The 19,307-nt window shown below is 33.5% G+C and overlaps 1 protein-coding gene across 1 annotated transcript in view; it reads right to left on the minus strand.

The window, feature by feature from the left end:
- The window catches only part of Cdh12 (cadherin 12), a gene marked incomplete at its 5' end in the record, with an annotated part of 195,156 nt that extends 176,731 nt beyond the window's left edge, over positions 1-18,425 (minus strand). The window contains 1 exon segment of the mRNA XM_058571854.1: positions 18,131-18,425. Within this exon segment, the coding sequence (XP_058427837.1) occupies positions 18,131-18,425 (295 nt within the window).
- Between the last annotated feature and the right edge of the window lie 882 nt (positions 18,426-19,307).

Consider the following 19,307-nt stretch of genomic DNA (forward strand, 5'->3'; position numbering starts at 1 on the left):
CATATACTTAAAATATTGCAAATAAATTTAGAATTCCAAAGTTTTCATGTAACCCATAAGAAAATGATAAAGACAATGGAAAAATGAAAAACTGACTTAAAATAGAAGTAAATAACAAGTGATAAATTTAACCTGTAGTTTATGACTTAATCCATGGCATATTTAAATAACACAAACTAACAAACATGGTCTGGAAGATAAAATGTTTTCTTAAAATAATGTCCCAAAATACTCTGTCCCCCTGAACTAATTTCAAATACAGCATAATTAATGAGAGAAAAATTTATCAGGTAAATATGAAAAATGTTATGTTAAGAAAAAAATGAAGGTAAGGTAATATTATTATCATTTTCTCATTTTAGCAACAAAAATTAAAGAAATAAAAATATCAAATTTTATTTCTAAATTTTTTTTTGCATTGCTAACTCACAAAACTAAATATGTTGTCAGTAAGATGAAAGAATAGTGACACAATTTCAAAAAAGCTGCTATTATTTATACACAGTTTACCACCTTTTCTTTTAAAATCAATGTGTTTCAAATTTCAATTTACTTGTTGAAGTAATTAAAATATATTTATATGCAAAATAAAAGTAAGCAAAATAAACATATGACAGCCATTTCTCTATAGTAAAAAGAAAGTTCTCTTGGAGTAAATTAGTCTTATTTAAACTCTGAAGGACCTTGACCTTAGAACGATGGACAACCAGAGTAGGGGATATCCTAGCACAGCAGGTTGATTTGTGATCAAATGAAAGTCTTAAGATTGTATTTCTTTTTATTGGAGCATTGATCACCTTTGTGAATTTCTAGGCAAAAGTTTTCAGTGAAAGAGGCAGCTGCCTCTTTAGAAGACTGCTGACATTCTTTCAAGGTGTTCTTTGTTGAAGATAAGGCCCTCCAGAGAAAACAACCATATCCAAACTAAAGCACTGAGTCTCTCTGACTCACCCTTGTAGGAGAACTGCAGAGAATTTTGTTCATATTATCTCAAAAATTCTAAATCCTCCACCAAGGAGTCTTTTCCCCCACCACCATTTTTGAATGTGTAAATCATGATCGTGACCTGAGAGTGCACAGGCATGTGCCCACTCTACATATGATAAGTCTTTCAATATGGATATGCATATGTTTCCTAAATAAAAGCTCCTTGCTTTCTTTGTTCAGGGAGACTCTGCTTTGGGAGTTATCCTCAGTGCTGTCCTTGCACAAGTAAAAATCTTTCTTTTTGGGTGCTCTGGTGCACACCAGTAATCTCAGAGACTCAGGAGGCTCATCACAATTCTGAGATCAGTCTGGACAAGTTAGCAAGATCCTGTCTCAAAATAAAAACATAAATTTTAAAAGGGTGCAGGTGTACCTTGGTGGTAACAATGTCCATACAGTCAGTCCTTAATATTGCCAAAAACCAATCAACCTACCCCCAAAAACACAATGAAAAGAAAAGTTCTCTCTCTCTCTCTCTCTCTCTCTCTCTCTCTCTCTCTCTCTCTCTCATCCCTGGTTCTGCTTATTGGCTTTGCACTCATCAAAGGGTGAAAACCATAGTGTTTAGTGACACTTTGACAACTTATTTGAGAAGAGAAAATATTTGAGTGAATGAGTATCCATGAGGTGTGAACCAGTTTCTATTCTTTTGGTTTTTTTAGAGAGAGAAAGAGAATTTTTTTTTTAATTTTTATTTTTTAGTTTTTGGCGGACACAACATCTTTGTTTGTATGTGGTGCTGAGGACCGAACCCGGGCTGCACGCATGCCAGGCGAGCACGCTACCGCTTGATCCACATCCCCAGCCCCAGTTTATATTCTTTAAAAATCATAGTCAAGTATGACTGAGGCTAGGAGGAGGACACATGGAAAAGGAGAGGAGAAAAATTAATTTTAAATTAATTTTTCACATTAATGTGAAAATGAAAGTCATTTGGTGACTTATCTTGTAATAGAGTATTGAAAAACCTGTTTCAGTTCATATCTATTCTACTACAATGTAATAACCATTTTTAAAAACACCTGAAACGAAGACTTTCTTTAGTACCAAAATGTTATTGTTTGCATATAAAGTGTCAACTGAAAAGTTCATGTATTGAGCAATGCAGGAGTGTTCAGAGGTAAAATGATGAGATTATAAGAGCTATGACACCATCAGCACATTAATGTATTTTCTGGATTAATAGATTTTAGTGGACTCCTGGTTGATAACCAGGTAGAGTATGACTGGAGGAAGTGGGGGCATGCCTTTGAGCACTTAATCTTATCCCTGGCTCCTGGGGCTCATGCACTTTCTCTCTCTCTTTCCCGCTGCCACAAGTGATGTAGTTTTCCTCTTTCACACCCATCAATCATGATATTCTGCCTCATCCTGGGCCTAGAGCAAAAGAATTGTCTGATGGTGGACTGAACCCCTGAAACCTGCAACCAAGAGCCCAAAACAAACTTTCCTACCTCTAAGTTATTTTTGTTGGGTACTTTAACCACAGTAAGGAAACATTGACTAATACACCACCATTAGTTCTTTTGTGATTCAGAATCTACATATTAAAATGTCAGGATTTAATTCTCTAGTAAAAATGAGATAAGTCATTTGGATTACTCTGTCCATCCCAAAATGATTTTTTAAAAATACCAGTTATTGTACATTGTAAGATAACATTTTTTAAAGTATGGACAGCTTATAGCATTTTAATGAGCTATCAAACCAAATACGAGGAGAAAAAAGGAACCCTGAGGGATAAGGATATTGCCTTACTAGCTGCAAATTTCTGATCCCTACAACTAAGAATATCTAACACACTCAGATTGAATTAGGAAGCAGAACCCAGAACTAACTTGTGTTAAGAAGTATGACAAGAACCCTTCCCCCAACAATGGAGATCATCAAGTCCTTGTAGCCAACCAGTTAGAAAGCACCTGTGGCATGGGTCTAATACTTGGATTTGTGCATCTGTATGACTCAGATAATCTCAAGATTGAAAACATGATTTAAAGTAGTCCTACTTATGCTCTGTCCCATGTATTAATAATAAAAAATTCAAAGCTTTTATGAATGTCTTCCACCAAAATCTTACAGCATTCTCAGAGAACACAAATCCAAATAAGCCAAAATTTACAAAGTCAACATAAAACAAAAGAGTTTAAACACTAAACAAGTCCAGATAGAAAATATTTTACTGTTTATAATTTTAATAAAAAGGATAAAATAATTGCAGAGTAAATGTGAAAATATTATATTCTACAATAACTAAACAGAACTTTAAAAATGAAATATAATTACTCAAATTTTTTAAAAATGTATTATTATTTTCCACCAGTAGGCATAGAAGAATTAATATACAGAAATATAGGCCAGAAGAAATTTACAGTTCAGCATGGAAAGGTAAAATGACAGGGGGAAAATATAGATACCTAAGAAATGAATGATTATGATGAGAAAGATATCAAAATTAATAGATTAAAACTTTTGGTACCTTTAAAAAGCCCCAGTCATCCAACAAAGCATGTCTGTTAAATAATTGCTCTGATATCCATTTAATTATTTTTCCTCACAAGGCAGTTCAGATTGTAAAATTTTTTGGCATCAGCTTTATTTTTATATTATTCAGCATTACCAAGTATTGTTTTATAAATAGATAATTGTTTCTTATTTTTACATATAAAATTTATGTTTATGTATTGAATTGTATCATCTGTGAGGATATTAAAATGATTCATATTTTATTTACTTTCTTGTGTTAATTCTGCTTTCTTAGTATTTATTTCATTTTTAATATAGTGTTAACTTCATTTTATTACATTTATTTAAATATTTGGTAATTCTCCAATTCCATGCCTTATTTGTTGGTGAGGGTTTTGATTAAGCATTATTGATAGATGGAATTTGTTTCCTCTGCTCACAGTTACTTTCACTCAAGTAACTGAAATGTCTTATTATTAAAACATCTGGTATGCCTTATGGATGTATGCTTTCTTTTCAGTGGTCAGTACACAAATCTTTTGAAAGTGGGGACATTTCTGCCCAGCATGCTTGCCACAAAGGACACACTCTTTTCAGTGAACTCTAATGCTTGGGAGTGCCTGACTGTGAGTTCATCATTTAGACAATTACATGGGGGCTTTCATCTCAGAGCAAAGGCATTAAGGAAATATTGACTGAGTGTGGGATGAGAAATCATTTTTTAAAGAATTTCTTTTTTTTAATGTAGATGCGCAGAATACATTTATTTATTTTATTTATTTTTTATGTGGTGCTGAGGATCCAACCCAGTGCCGCACACATTCTAGGCAAGCCTTGTACTACTGAGCCACAACCCCAGCCCTGGGAAATCATTTTTAATAAACATCATGGCCTCTTCTTCAAGGATGTAGCTTTAATATTTCTAATTTGGAGATTATTTTTAAATTCAAATGGAAGTATCACTTTGTAGAAATTCATCATTTTTGCTGGTTTGGGATCATTGATCCCTCACATCTATTAGGATTTTCTATCAGCTTATTTGCACATGATTTATGCATGTATGTATGCATGCATGTTTTGAGATTATGTATGTATATGAGTGAATGAATGCCATTTTTTTCTGCTTGGGAAATTTTAGATAGAATAAATTGCACCAAAATTAAAATTTCTATTTAATGAAATTTTCACAAATGTTGAAACCAGTTAACCAGCACCCCAATAAATGTAAAAACAATTGCTTCACCCTTTAATATTTTAAAATATATTAAGTCTTATTTTATTGTATAGAATACATGGTCCTTGATAAATGGTCCATGTATATTTGATAAAAATATTTTCGTGTAACATTTTTTTAAAAAAATATTTATTTATTTCTTACATACATGACAATAGTGGAGTGCATTACCTTCATAGTTATCCATTCACAGCACAATTTTTTGTAACTCTGTATATAAAGTATGTTCACGACAAATTATGCCATGAGCTCTCTTTTTTTGCATACAATTCTTAATACATCTTTATACCACAATTAATCATAACTCTGCTTGTATATAAGGTATGTTGACATCAAATTCACATCTTCATACATGTATTTTGTATAATGATGACCCTTTCCTTCCACCCTCCTAGCTATTCCCCTTCTCCTCCCTTTCTCCTCCCCCGCATTCCCTATCTAAAGGTAATTTTCCTCCTATGTTCTCCCTCATGTAACATTTTGATAATTGAATATTAGATGAATTGGTTGATTGCATGTATTTTAATTTTTATTTGCATATTACTTATTGTGAGCTGAGTGTTAAAATATACAACTATGAGTAAAAATTTTCTATTTCTGTTTAGTTCTGTTTGTTTTTCTCCTTGCATTTGGCTGCTATGTTGCATTTGTAAAAGCCCTGAGGATTGCAATGCATTTCTGAAGAGTTTACCCTTTTCACAATGTTAACTTATCTCAATTTCTTTCTTTATGTATTATTTCCACATTTTTATTAGTGCATTGTAGTTGTACTGAATGGTGGAATTTGTTGTTACATATTTGTACATGCACATGATATAACAATATAATATGGCTAATGTCCCTCACCAGAATTTCCCCTTTTCCTCCCCTCCTCCCTCTGCCTTTTCCCTTTCCTCTACTCTACAGACCTCTCTTAGATTTTTAATGAGTCACTCTCCCTTCACCACTCCACCTTTATTTTCCTTTTATCTCTGTAGCTTCTACACATGAGAGAAAACATGATCATTTGTCTACATGACTCACTAAAACTGTTATTGTGTATATATGCCAAATTTTCTTTATTGATTTGTTGTTGAACACCTATGCTGGTTCCATTAAACTTCATTTTATCTCTGGAAACCCAGCTTGTTTGGAATTGCAAACTGTCTGCATTGTCTTTCTATGTTTACTGCTTCCATGGTACTCCTTTTATTTTTAATGTATTTCTGTCTACATGCTTAAAGTGCATTTACAATAGAGGGCTATAGTCTTGTCATATTTTATCCACTCTGAAAATTTTTACCTCTTAAGTATCTTTTGTGTTGAATTACGTGCTCCCCAAAAGCTATGTTGGAGTGCCAACCCCAGCAATGAATTTGAACCTTCTTTAAAGAAGGGGTCTCTATACAGTTAATCATGTTGCACTGTTTTATTGGTTGCTACAAACTTTAGGTAATGTATTGTAAATAAAACTGAATGTTGTCTTCTGATAAAGTTTCTTAAGACATTTCTTTAAAAGCAGAGAGATCTTTACTGCTGAGAGATCTTTATCTGGCATGTCTCATTTCATTACTTTTTAAGGAAAGTCTTTTTTTTTTTCATTTTGTTCTTGGACACAGGGCATAGGCTTCACTGAACAAAATGGCCCTTGTTCTTACTGCCTGAGATAGTCAGTGAAGTCTCTCCTCTGTGGCTGGTCAGTAATTTCCAACACATCCCCTTCCTGTATTAAACCTGAATTCTGTCTCCACAGAAGGTGCTTTCCACAGGTTTGCAGGGCTGTGTCCATGCACAGTGCATGTTCAAATCCCATGCTAAACCCTTTTTCTTACTTTGTACTGCATTCTATGTCTTTTCTCCCCTTTCTACACAATCCCAGTCACATCAGTAGTTCCAAGGTCTGATTTCTACTTCTCTACTCCTTCTACTTCTTTTCTTTTAAATTGATTTATTTATTCTAATTTGATATATATGAGAGCAGAATGCATTTCCATTCGTAGTACACATATAGAGCACAAATTTTCCTGTCTCTGGATGTACACAAAGTAGACTCACACTATTCATGTCTTCATACATGTACTTGGGGTAATTATGTCCATCTCATTCCACTGTCTTTCCTAACCCTATGCCCCCTTGCTTCCCCTTCTTCCCCTTTGCGGTTATGTAAAGCTCCTCTGTTCTTCCTATGTTCCCCAAACCCCATCTCAGTGATTGATCAGCATCATCTTATCAGAGAAAACATTCAGTATTTTATTTTTGGGGATTGGTTTACTTCACACAGCATAATATTCTCCAACTCCATCTATTTACCTGCAAAAATCTACTCCTTATTCTGAGAATACCTTTCTTGTGTCAATCACCCTTGTAAAATTAAAACCAAAAAGTGCCCCTAATCAGAATCTGGCTACGTGTGGTACTCCTTCCATGTTTTCTTTTTTTTCCCTCAAGGATAACAAATTAATATGGCTCTCACTCAGCCTTAGATATGGACATTATATATATGTGGTCCAGTTTTATAAATATTTATGATGAAAAATCAAATCTGGCACCAGAGATTCTATTGTGTTACAAATAGAAGCCATATTGACATATTTTTTGTCTTTAAGAAAATTCTTATTCTTAGTTCTGTTAGAAATCATCCCCCACTTTCCAATTATTTGTGTAATTACTATATTCTATTTACTTCATTGGCAGTTTGAAGAAGAAATATGTTTGTTCAGTCTGTTTTTTTAGAAACTCAAATTGTATCACTTTACTTTTCACATAAACTAGACATATTTTTTACAATAATTTGTTATGCTTTATAGACCCATCTCATTTGTTTTCTGAGTTACTATTCAAATATTTTGGATAAGTCATATTTAATAACGAGTATGCATTCTTAAAAGGTTTCTGAAATAACCTTCTTAGGTGATTTGTTGGGAACAATTACAAGGATAAACATAGAAAAGAAGTCATTGAAGACATCCATTACAAAACTAAAACCCAACAGGCAAAGAATCTGCTGACATAAGACAGAAGGAAATGGCTAACATTTATTTAAACCCTTCTAGGGTTTAGTTGTTGTTGTTGTTTTAATGGCATCTCTTTCAATTCTTATAACAACATTTTAGTGGCAAATAGTACTTACTCACTAAGCTTGACAAAAACAATACCAATTTCCAAACACTTCCCCATCCTAAACAAGTTTATAAGCAGATCTTTGGTACTCCAGCGATCCTTCTCCCCTCAGAGCCTTCTGCTTTTCTAGAATTAGCACAGGTGTTTTTTAAACAATATTCTGTAAACCTTCTTATCCTTGCTATTGCCAGGTTTAATTATTCTCTATTATAATATTTCTACAAATAATCCTTATGAGAAACAAATATCTGGACCAATAAAATGATTTTTAGAAGTCTTTCTTCTTTTATTATTTATAAAACAATAATCTTACTTTAGGAAAAACTCTCAAAACTATTTTGCTTTGATTATGCTCCCAATTAAGCTAAGCCTTCTACTGTTGTATTAGATTCTAACACATGCATACAGTATTTATTGTGATTTGAGGTGGGGATTATTGATGTTCCTGTAGTAAATAAGCAAACTATATTTTTAAAAACACAAAATAAAATTTTATATATTTAAGTAACTATTGGTGCAAAGTTGAAATGTATTATACAATGAGTTCTTCATAATCACTCATTGATCCTGATAATCATTGTTATTTCTGATATTTAGAATTAATTGTCACCTTGTGTATAAACCAGATTTTTTTTTCTAAATACCTGGGGGTGAGAAATATAGGTGATGAAGTTTATATATATATATATATATATATATATATATATATATATATACACACACACACATATATATATATATATATTCTGACTGACAAGTGGCAGTGAAAATAGTGAGTGAAACTTCACATTAAATATAAAGTGAATATATCTGACAATAGAAATGAGTAGAGAGCTACTCCGAACTTGGGAGTTCTACTCCTTTCCTGTGAAGTATTTAACATTACCAAGGAAGAATATAATTTTTGTAAATGACAAATTCTGTCAGAAATGGTAATCATATTACTTAAAATGTTTGAGGAACATGAAATATGTTTTCTAATCTTTTAGTGAATTTTCCACTAAACTGTTGTGACAGTGTTTTCAGTATGGATCACTTCACTGTATAATAACATGTATTTTACTAAATACAGTTAAAAAGTAGGGAAAGGACATGAATCTGTCCTTTAGAAATTCAGGCTGCAACCAACCTCTTTCATATTTCATTTGATTCATGTAGTAGATAATCATATTTTGGCACTTGCTAGTCATCAAAGTATTTTATAAAATTATTCCATTGCAATGCTTTTCTCAGAGGCAAAATTAATATAGTTAACTGTTCAATTGAAATGTTTCTTTTCCTTTTAGTGCTTTTGCCAATGAAATGAATTGCACCATATTTTCATATTCATTTTTGTTAATCGTTTGTAATATGTCAGCTTCTTGAGCTTTTTTAATTTTAATTGTTTAGTTTTGGTTTCTGGGTCAGAAATGGAAATAGTGATATTAATAAATTCATGATATTCTTACCTTCTGAGGACATTTCCTGTAATACTTACTTGGTAGTAAATATTAATTCTGGTGAGCATTTAAAAACATACTTTCAGCAATTTTGCATTTTTCTTCAAATTGATTATATCTCAATGAACAACTACTGTGTGAATCCAGAGGAAGCAGATAGGGAAGTAAGTAATGTTGCAACACAAACTAGAAGCTGCCTCTTTGAAACTCATTAGTATTGTTTTAGTTTTCATGTAAAAAAATAATAATAAAGTTACATGTTTGTAAGAATTTTTAATTTTGCAGGATACATTTTTTCAAAGTCCAAAAAAGAAAACCCACAAAAAACAACTTCATCATGAATCTTTAGCCCTTAATACGAGTGTTGAAATCATTATAATAAAGCCACACCAACACTTCCAGCAGAGACTAGGGACTTCATGCTACCACAGGCTAATGTGGGACTTGCTTTTCCTCTTCATATTTACACTTGTTTTTGCAATTTCCTTGTTCCTTTCTCTTTATTTGTTAATATTGTTTTTCTTCTGGAAAAAAATATCTTGTAGATGCAACACTCTTTTTCTTCATGATTCCACTTTTAGATGTTAGTCTTAACCTATTTTCAATTTACTCAATTTACTATCCAATGGGTCAAAATGCTTTTCTGTAAGTACCAGATAGGAAATGCTTTAGTCCCTATGAGCCATATATTCTCTGGTGTTGGCCACAGTGTAGTTTGAGCACTGTCATAGACAATATGTAAATGGTTGAGTATAACTAATCCAAACTGTGAATTTAGTTCACAGACCACAGTTTGCTGCCACTGTGTGACAGCTTTGTGATGAAGGCTTTCTGAGGACAAGGGTGGTTGTCTTTTTCACTTATTTTCCAACACTGCAGTATGCTTGTCACATAGATATCTGATTAATAAATGAATTTATTGAACTTATTCCGACAATAGAGAATTTAGGAAGAAGAAAATGATACACAATTTGGAAAGCAACTAGATGCTACAGAAATCAAAACTTAAGTAATTAATTATTTGGCTTGAGTATGAATTTCTGTGCCTGGGATGATAGAACTGATTCATTTTGGAATTGTCTCATATAGCACACCTAATTCTCATGTGAATTTGGTTAAAATGAGCACATTTTCAGAGTTAACTTCTGAGTAGAACTTTATATAGTAGTTTCCTCTTCACTTCAGAGTTATTATGCTGAATTATTTCAAATTATTATGCTGAATAATTTCCAAACATAGACTACAAATCCTTTATCATATTTGAATTACAGGTCTCAGAACTTTTGTAGTCTGCCATTTCACCTTTAAGTCTTCTTCACTTTGTGGAGTATCTTTGCCTCAATCGATGGTTATGATAGATCAGTGACTCGCACTTGAAGGTGTTTTCTTTCTTTTCTTTTTTTTTTAATAGTGATGTTAGTGCATGCGTATCTTTCTACTTCAACACAGTACACAGATGAAAAAAAAATATTTTTGAAAACAGAACTGACCTCTGTGGAATTCCGGTACAAGCAATTGCACCTCAGCAAGCTTCTATTACCAGCAGGGTTTTATACAGGTGCAACTGTTTTCCCATGATCACTTACCATAAAGCAATAGACAATTGGGCCAAGGTAGCCTCTTGCCTGCTTTGGTGTACAAAATATAAATAGAATGGGAGAAATAAGGGGAAAAAATCCCGCAGCTGGAAGGCAACTTTAAAGAAAAATGATGTTCATAGCTATCCTGCCAGTAGCTGGCAAAGCAGTTTTTATAAAACATATTTAATGTTTACAACCACTTGGAGACTGGGGAAGGAGTAATACTTTGAAAATGTGTTTAATGTTTTGAACCACTCTGTGGCCAAGCAGCAACTCCTGCTAAAATATATTTAATGCTTAGAGTCATTTGGCACTTTAAGAAAAAAGAAACTTCTTGTTAATTTTTAACATTTATTGCTGATCAGTGGCTGCTAAAGCAACTATTAATTCGGCATGTTTTATGTTTAAGGACACATTGTGCTGCTACTAAAACAATTCATTCGCTTTTCTCAAGGCTGCACAAAATCTGCCGATAGCATTACCTTTGCAATTGCACCACCAATAAAAACATGGGAATCAGACGGAAGAATAAAATGCTCCCTGAATGCTCAGTCATAACATCCTATGGCCCTGAAAAGAGTTCTGCCATGCCAAGTGCTGTGGACATTTCACGGCTGACACAGGCGAGATCATAAGGCCCTGCTCAATTCCATCAAATGTGTTAAAGCCATGCAGAAGACTGTGAAGCAAAAGAGTAATCTGATAATTGATGCTTCTTACAAATCAACACCTTGTCTCCACATATTAAGATAAAAGAGTCCTCTACACCAAAGCAAATGTAAATTGGAATAGAATGTCCATTGTGTTATTAAATAAACTTGGTTTAGTTTGTAGAAAGGAAGATGGTAAATATTGAACTTTTGCCAGAAGGAGAGACTGAGAAAAGAGAAGATGATAATTAGCAGGAACATCTGCAATTTAGGCTTTCTCTGGCTAGTCTCCTCAGAATGCTCACCACATCGGAACAGGACACATCCCCATTTATTGATGGCATTTTTCCAGAGATTGTGTTAAGTGGTATGTGCACATTTTTTCCCCCTTTGGTACTTCCAATACCTTTGAGAAGAAGATATTTGAAATATTCACTTGCTGGTAAGAAAAGCAAAACACAAACAACAATATCACCTATCCCAATGAAATAAGAAAACGTATTTGGACTCTTAACAAAGTATAGTTTGAAATCTTAACAAATTCAAAACCCATATGTGATTTCAAATACACGATATAGCTAAGCATGTTGGCACACACCTGTAATCCTAGTAACTGGGGAGGTTGAAGAAGGAGGATTGCAAGTTTGAAGCCAATCTTAGCAATTTAGTGAGGTCCTAAGCAACTTAGCAAGACCCTGACTCAAAGTTTAAAAAAAAAATAAAAAGGGATTTACATAGATAAAATGTTTTTGCTGTATTTTATGAAAAAGCAAGTAGGACATGGAAAACCAAGGGCTTAGACAGTGGACCTCAGATTCATGGACAATTATTCCCAGGCATAAAAGCTAGTCAAATGATTTTCCTCATCGACTACCCAGATTTCAGAATTGCTATTCATTATCCCAATTTTTCACAGAACTGTATGCAGAAATTATATCATGCTTACCTTACCATCGTGTTCTAGTTGTGCCTGGGGTAAGCAACTTAATTCTGTAGTTTAACAGGTCTCAAATATAGATGAACTGAATTCAAGGACCCTGTCCCATTCTGGACTTGATTTAGATGATGAGGTCCTGGTTGGGGTCTAAGAAAGGGCTTAATATATATTACAGGAGAGGAATGTCCAGAATCATGACAGCACAGGAGGCAACAGAGTGTTAGGCAGAATGTAAAAGGATCAAAATTATCAGTTTCCTCAAGTTTATGGCTTTGTGTCATCCCATGATCTGAATGAGGGCTGGGCTTATTTCTAAGAATAGGGCCAAAGTCATGGGGTCTCACTCTCAAGATCAGATTATAAACTATATCTTTAATCAAGGTTTCTCTTTCTCTATTTTTGTCTCTTTGCTGACTCAGTTTCTCTCCCTGTCTCTTCCTCTCACTCTCCCTGCCCCACTCTCTCAGCTGCTCTTGGGGAAAACCAGCTGCTGTGCTGTGGTATATCCCTGTGAGGTCTGTGTAGCAAGGGACTGAGGACTAGTAATGATCACACGACTTAGTACAGGAGGAAATTCCCACCTATCCAAGATTAAGCCAACCTCAGCCAATAGTTTGGCTATACCTCTTAAGTTTTGTGTTAATGCATTAGGTAACAATAAATAATTGATACACAACCTTCATCACTTACTATAAAGGAATGTCATTAGTCATGAGACAAATCAGAACCATCCTCTATCTGGTGGTGGAACACTAAGAATACTGCACTGGCTCTCTGATATCTCCCACAAAATTATATATCCTTATTTAAACATGAGGCAATTACACAAACTCAAAATGAGGGATATTCTAAAAAATCACTGGCCAGAAATCTCCAAAAACTGTCATGTCGGCCAGAAAAAGGCAAGGAAGTGCTTCAGATTGAAGGAACTAAAGACATAAAATGTAAATGTGATGTGTGATTTAGAACTTGAACTTTATAAATATAACACCTCTTTGAGACAACTGATGAAAGCTGACTCAGGTCTAAGGATTAGAGTGTAAATTCCCATGTCTGAAGACTAATTTTGGTTATAGAGTGAGAATGTATTATGTGTAGAATCGTCCACATGCTGCCTTGGAGTTCTTGACAAGGACAGTGCTTATGGGCACAGACAGACACCCAGGAGTTTCCTGCTCCCCTGTGCTATGCAGCTGCTCTCAGTTGTTATGTCAGGCACTTAGACAAGGCAACATATCTATTTTAGAGTTTGTTGGGTTTCCCCGCCCCCATTGGAATCTCTCTGAAAATAAGTAAGTGGGGGCATTTATATGTGTTTCTAAATTGCAACAATGATGTAATAAGTTAATGCTAAAAATAGTTAGAATCTTCACTTTTTCCTTCCTGGAGATATTCTTTTTCAGTACAAACATGCAGTACATACCCTATAGTCAGAAACCTCTGAAAGAACCTAAATAATTTTATTTTAGCATTTATCCCCAAACTTTGTGTGAAAAAAAATGGTTATAAGAAAATAAGAAAGGAATACTTTTATTATTTTTTATTAAGCCAGTTGTTATTTTTTTTCAATGTACCAACTTCTACTAAACTTTTTTTTCTAAGAAGGTTAATAAGAGATTCCTATTCTTCAGCTCAGTTTTCAGTAGGAACCCTATCCTCAAACTATATTATCTAATATAAATATAATATATTTACTATAAGGCAATGATAGGCATTCCAAACTCCTAAGATTATCTGAAAATGAAAGCTAAAATTAAGTTTCCCCAAGATTTTATTTAGTAGCTTCTAACCCTAGGAAAACAGTGTAATTATGATTAATTTCTTTCCAAAGAGCCTAGAAGATATTCTTATTTTCTCAGATACAGAATTTACTAAGTTTTATATTGAAAAAAATAAAACATATAAAAATAATGCACAAAGTTCTTTTTCTTTCTTTTTAAAGATGAAATCAAATAAAGGACAAAATTTTCCAGTTACATTATCTAGTACCTTGGTATTGCTTAGGGAGCAGCACATTTTACTACATAAATTATGATTCATGATTCAGAATTGACATCTACTAAAACATGTCATAGAGACCTGGTTATTAATAATCTAATCAGCTGTCTCAAAATGAGTTAGCTGAGACAGAGAAAGAGAACACAATTGTGAATATGGATTTAAACACTTGAATTCTTCCAGTGCTCCATGGAAAGTAACTTATGCTGCATAATCTACTGATGCGTAATCATCAGACATTAAAGAGGGCACATTCCAGCAATTCATTGTAACTCTAGTGATCTTAAAGAATTAAGACCACATTCATAAAGTCTAAATTCATCTCCAAGGAGTAGCTTTGAGTTGGAGAATATCTGGATCATTAAGTAATTTCCTTAGGTCAAAGTAAAAGCACTTTATCTCTGAATATTACTTCCATGGCATATTGGATATAGCAGGAGTTGGTAACAGAGTGACCTTTCTCTTAAACAATTCATAGATTCACTAGAATTTTCTTCAACTTAAGAAATTAAATGCACTCCATTGTGTTATAAGTCTTAAATATTGATTTTCCTCTAAAATCTCAAACTGTTCTGATCACCACCATTCTCTCTTTGTACACTTATGTTCTATGTAATGTTAACTTCACTTAATTTCATTGCCAGTTATTTGAATACCATGATTTCAGGTTTCTTATCCATTACTGACACATTGCCATTTGTATAAGACACTTCATTCCACTGATACTTCATGTTCTCTTTTGTATTACAAAATAAACTATTTCACTGTATGCATTTTTCAATTGGTTGTTTCTTCCCTTTTAAGAAAATGAAATCGCCACATTCTCGATAGTTATAAAGTTATTTCATAGGAAATGCCTCAAACACAGACACCTAGAGCAGACAGTGAGATGTGCTGCAACCATAGATAGCTAACATTGTGAATTTAACAGGGAGAGTTCCATCCAGTCTCGACCAGTAATTATTTACATATGCCCAGAATATAATAAGAGGAAGCATTTTCTAGATTGTTTGGTGCTGGGTGGTGGGTAGGAAAATAGAGAAAAATATAAACTTTTCTTTGCTTATTAGAGCAGGGAACCATTTCACTGGGTAATATGGGCATACTTGAGAATGGAATTGAAGAACTCTTGGTATATACAGTAAATACAAGTTCTGGATACACAATAGTTGTTGGTAAGCTTTAAATTAGTCATGGAAAAAGAGAAGCAACAGATGCCACAGCTCAAGCTGGCTCTCCAGTGTTTGGGGGGCTTATATATATGGGGGATTATGAAAAAAGGTAACAATGCATGGTACGCATTCTACTTTTAACATTTAATTCATAGGTGGTGCTTGTACCTCTGTATTCATTTGAAAAGAGCACCTTATATAAATGTATTTCAAGAATACCCAGGCTAAGCTACAGTATGTAAATAGGTTCAGGTTCAAAAGAAATACTCCTGCTATAAAAAAAAAATATATGAATACACGTCAGGGACTCTCACCATCATGTATATCCATAAAACTGGGATCTTAATTTTAATGTTGTACTCCATGTGTATACAATATGTCAAAATAAAATCTACTGTCATATATATCTAAAAAGAACAAATAAAAAGAGAAAATAAAACAGAGAAAGTAGATAGGGTGGTGCAGGCCTATAATCTCAGCTGCTGCAAGACTGAGGCAGGAGGATCACAAATTCAAAGAAAGACAGGGAAACTTAGTGAGAACTTTTCTTACAATAAAGTGAAAAGGGCTGGGGGTGCAGCTCAGAGTTAGAGGGCTTGCTAGTGTAGGCGAGGAAGACCCTGGGTCCATCCCCACTACCATGGGGTGGGGAGGGATGTGTTGCAAACCAAGTTAAGATTTTACTGGAGTCTCTTGAGTAACCAATAGAAATTTCAGTAATGGCACAGGACAGCACATTTCACAGAGCCTCATTTTCTACAGATCTTTCCAATTTCTCATGATCTCATAGTATATGGTATTAAACCCCAAAATTGCAAAAGCTGCATTCGCTTTGCTTTCTCACTTACCTACCTTGCTCCTTATCATCCACATTGATTTCTCTCTCAGGAACTAGCTACAAATTTTCTAAAGCAGGGCTTCAGCTTTTTCAGCCCTACACTTTATCAACAAAAGACATAATTGTTTATCTAATGAGACAAAATTTCTAAAGCTGTAACAAGATGTGTGTGTTTGCTTTAAGGATGTTGTTTTAGTAATAGAGTCACTTAGCATTCCAAACTCATGTCGATATTTCTAATTTATACAAAGTGGCTGGGTTAAACTTCTTATCCACTGAATAGCTCTGCCTTCTTAAAAGCCTTTGTCTCAAAGTATATTACCTCTACTTTTCTCCCCTCTGTAAAATAAAGACACAATTAATAAAATAGTTCATCTCATTTCCTGAGATTATTTTCTAATACAGCATGCTTCTTCACTATTGCATTTCTAAATCTCCAGCAATCATAACACTGCAGAAAATGGACAACTCAAAATGTACCTGAAAATGAATGAGATCTGCAGCTTTTCCTTTGATCTCTTAGGTAAAGGAGAGAATATGGTCTCTGAATGCCTGATAAGGTCATACATACAATTTCAAGTGCATTTGTTGTAAATCTATGTGACAAGTTCTACAGCCACTAACCTGTTTCTGCCCTAAGGCAGTGTGTGCAATCTTCACTGCATGTCCTGAGTGGTTGTAGGGGAGTGGTAGCCCTTTGAGACATTAGGAAATATTAGCAATGGCTCAATACAAGTTTCAAGTTTAACCTATGTGCAAATAATAGCTTTATCTTCCAAATGTGATAGGAAGTTCCAAAACATAATTTCTTTAATCAGGAATATTAAATGGAAACTTTGTCTCTTTTTTTCCCATCTTTTGATTATAAAAATTTTAAACATTCAGAAACTGAAAAAAAAAAAAAAACATGTTTTGTGAATGCGTGTGATAGGAACTAGAAGTGATAGGAACTAGAATACAAGAAGAATTGTCAGTAGTGACTGAGGAGTAAGAATTTTAATTAAAAATTGCCATTAAGGTTAGAATTATCTACTTAGTTTATATATATATATATATATATATATATATATATATATATGAGTTTGTAAAGTCTTTGATTTGGAAATATGAATTTATATTAAATATGAAGTATTAAGAATTATGTTACCATAGTATAATTCTAGATTTATTCTAATAATGAAATCACATTATCATTTGCTTAGTTGTTTTGTAGTATAACTAATATGGAATACTTATATACACAAAATAAATGATCTTACCATTCTTGAATCTCTATCAATACTACAAATAATGTAAAACACAACTTTTCTGAACTCTTTAAGATCAGACTTAATACACACTTTGGTTAAGTTTTGCATACTTGAGACATAATTTCTCTCTGGTATTTGGTGATATAAGGTAGTTATATTCAGCAGTCAGTTGGTGTCTAGAATTGGTAAGTATAATAAATTTCAATACAAATATTTTTTATACTTCAAATATAAGGGGGTGTTATGAGGTCAGGTACACCAACATATGGAAAAACATGGAATAATTTTATATATTCTAATTGCTATCTTCATAAGGAGCAAAAAAAAAAAAAACTAAACAGAAAATGCTGAGAAAACAAGTAAAAATTAATTCATCCTCTACTGTTGAAGAGTAATTTGGGGATTACAAATACTATCAACCTGAATATGTGAATGTTGGAGAGGTTCTTTAGCATCTGACAAAGTATTCATGTGCCTACTTACCCACAGGAGACATTTCTGGAACACTAGCAACATAAGGTCCATCCAAAAACTTTGGCTCATTGTCATTAATATCTTGCACTTTGATGATGAATTCTGATTCAGGCTCCAAAGGCTTCCTGGTCTCTATGTCTACAGCCTGTGCACGCAGGGTATAGAAAGGTTTTTCTTCTCTATCCAGGCTCCTTATTGCATGAATGTCGCCTGTGGTTTCATCAATGGTAAAAACGGTCCCGGCACCATCTCCTGAGAGGGTGTATTTAACAGTACCCTCTCCCTTGTCCAAGTCAGAATGAAGCTTTGGGGTGGGGGAAGACAAGGAAAGAGAGGAGAGAAGAGAGGGATACCATTAAAAATTTTGCCATTATTAAAGAGTCACAATTTGAAAAAAAATGTTCTGTGAAAACCTATGTAAATAGATAGATAGATAGATAGATAGATACTTGATATTCTAATTTCACATTTGAGTTCCTTGCCTTATTTCATAGATGGACAACAAATTTGTCCTTTCATTGATTTTACTTTCAGTTCATTCTATTTTTTAATGCATTTTGAAGATCAGAATCACACTCCAAACCTAGTGTAAGTGTAACTGATTTTGAACATTTGTTGAGTTCCTTTGTATCTCTTTAGGAATAACATTTTCATCAGAAACTATTCACAAATCTTAAGCATAGTTATTGTTTTAGATTAAATGATCATATGAAAATAAGTAAGCTCATAAATACCAAGTTGTAAGTCTTCCACATGAGCTAAAGGTAGAAATTAATGACCTAATATAGAAGGAGATGAGTTAAGAAAAATCTCAGAAAACACTGAGCCTTTTTCTTTGGAAAAGAATGATACGATCTTTCAGTTATATGTGGTAGATTATCTCATTTTAACCAGTCAAGATTGTATGAATTATCCAATATTAACCAAACTATTGATAGCATCCTTGGTTATTTTTTCAGATTAACAGATAAGTTTTCTTCTAATTCATTATGCATATAGAATATTTGTTGATTGTAATTCAAATAAATTTAAATTCAGTTAATTTATTTTAAATTTCAACACATTATTAGTTCACTGTATTGTAGCATGGAATAAGATGCACATGAAATCCAAAAGGGAGAGAATCAAAGAGAAGGGAAATTATCACAGGTATATGGTCAGCATTGCTCAAACTGGAGTCCAAGAA

Source organism: Marmota monax, unplaced genomic scaffold (assembly GCF_021218885.2).
Source record: "Marmota monax isolate L192 unplaced genomic scaffold, Marmota_monax_Labrador192_F-V1.1 WCK01_AAM20220418_F8-fsc00456, whole genome shotgun sequence".
NCBI lineage: Eukaryota > Metazoa > Chordata > Mammalia > Rodentia > Sciuridae > Marmota > Marmota monax.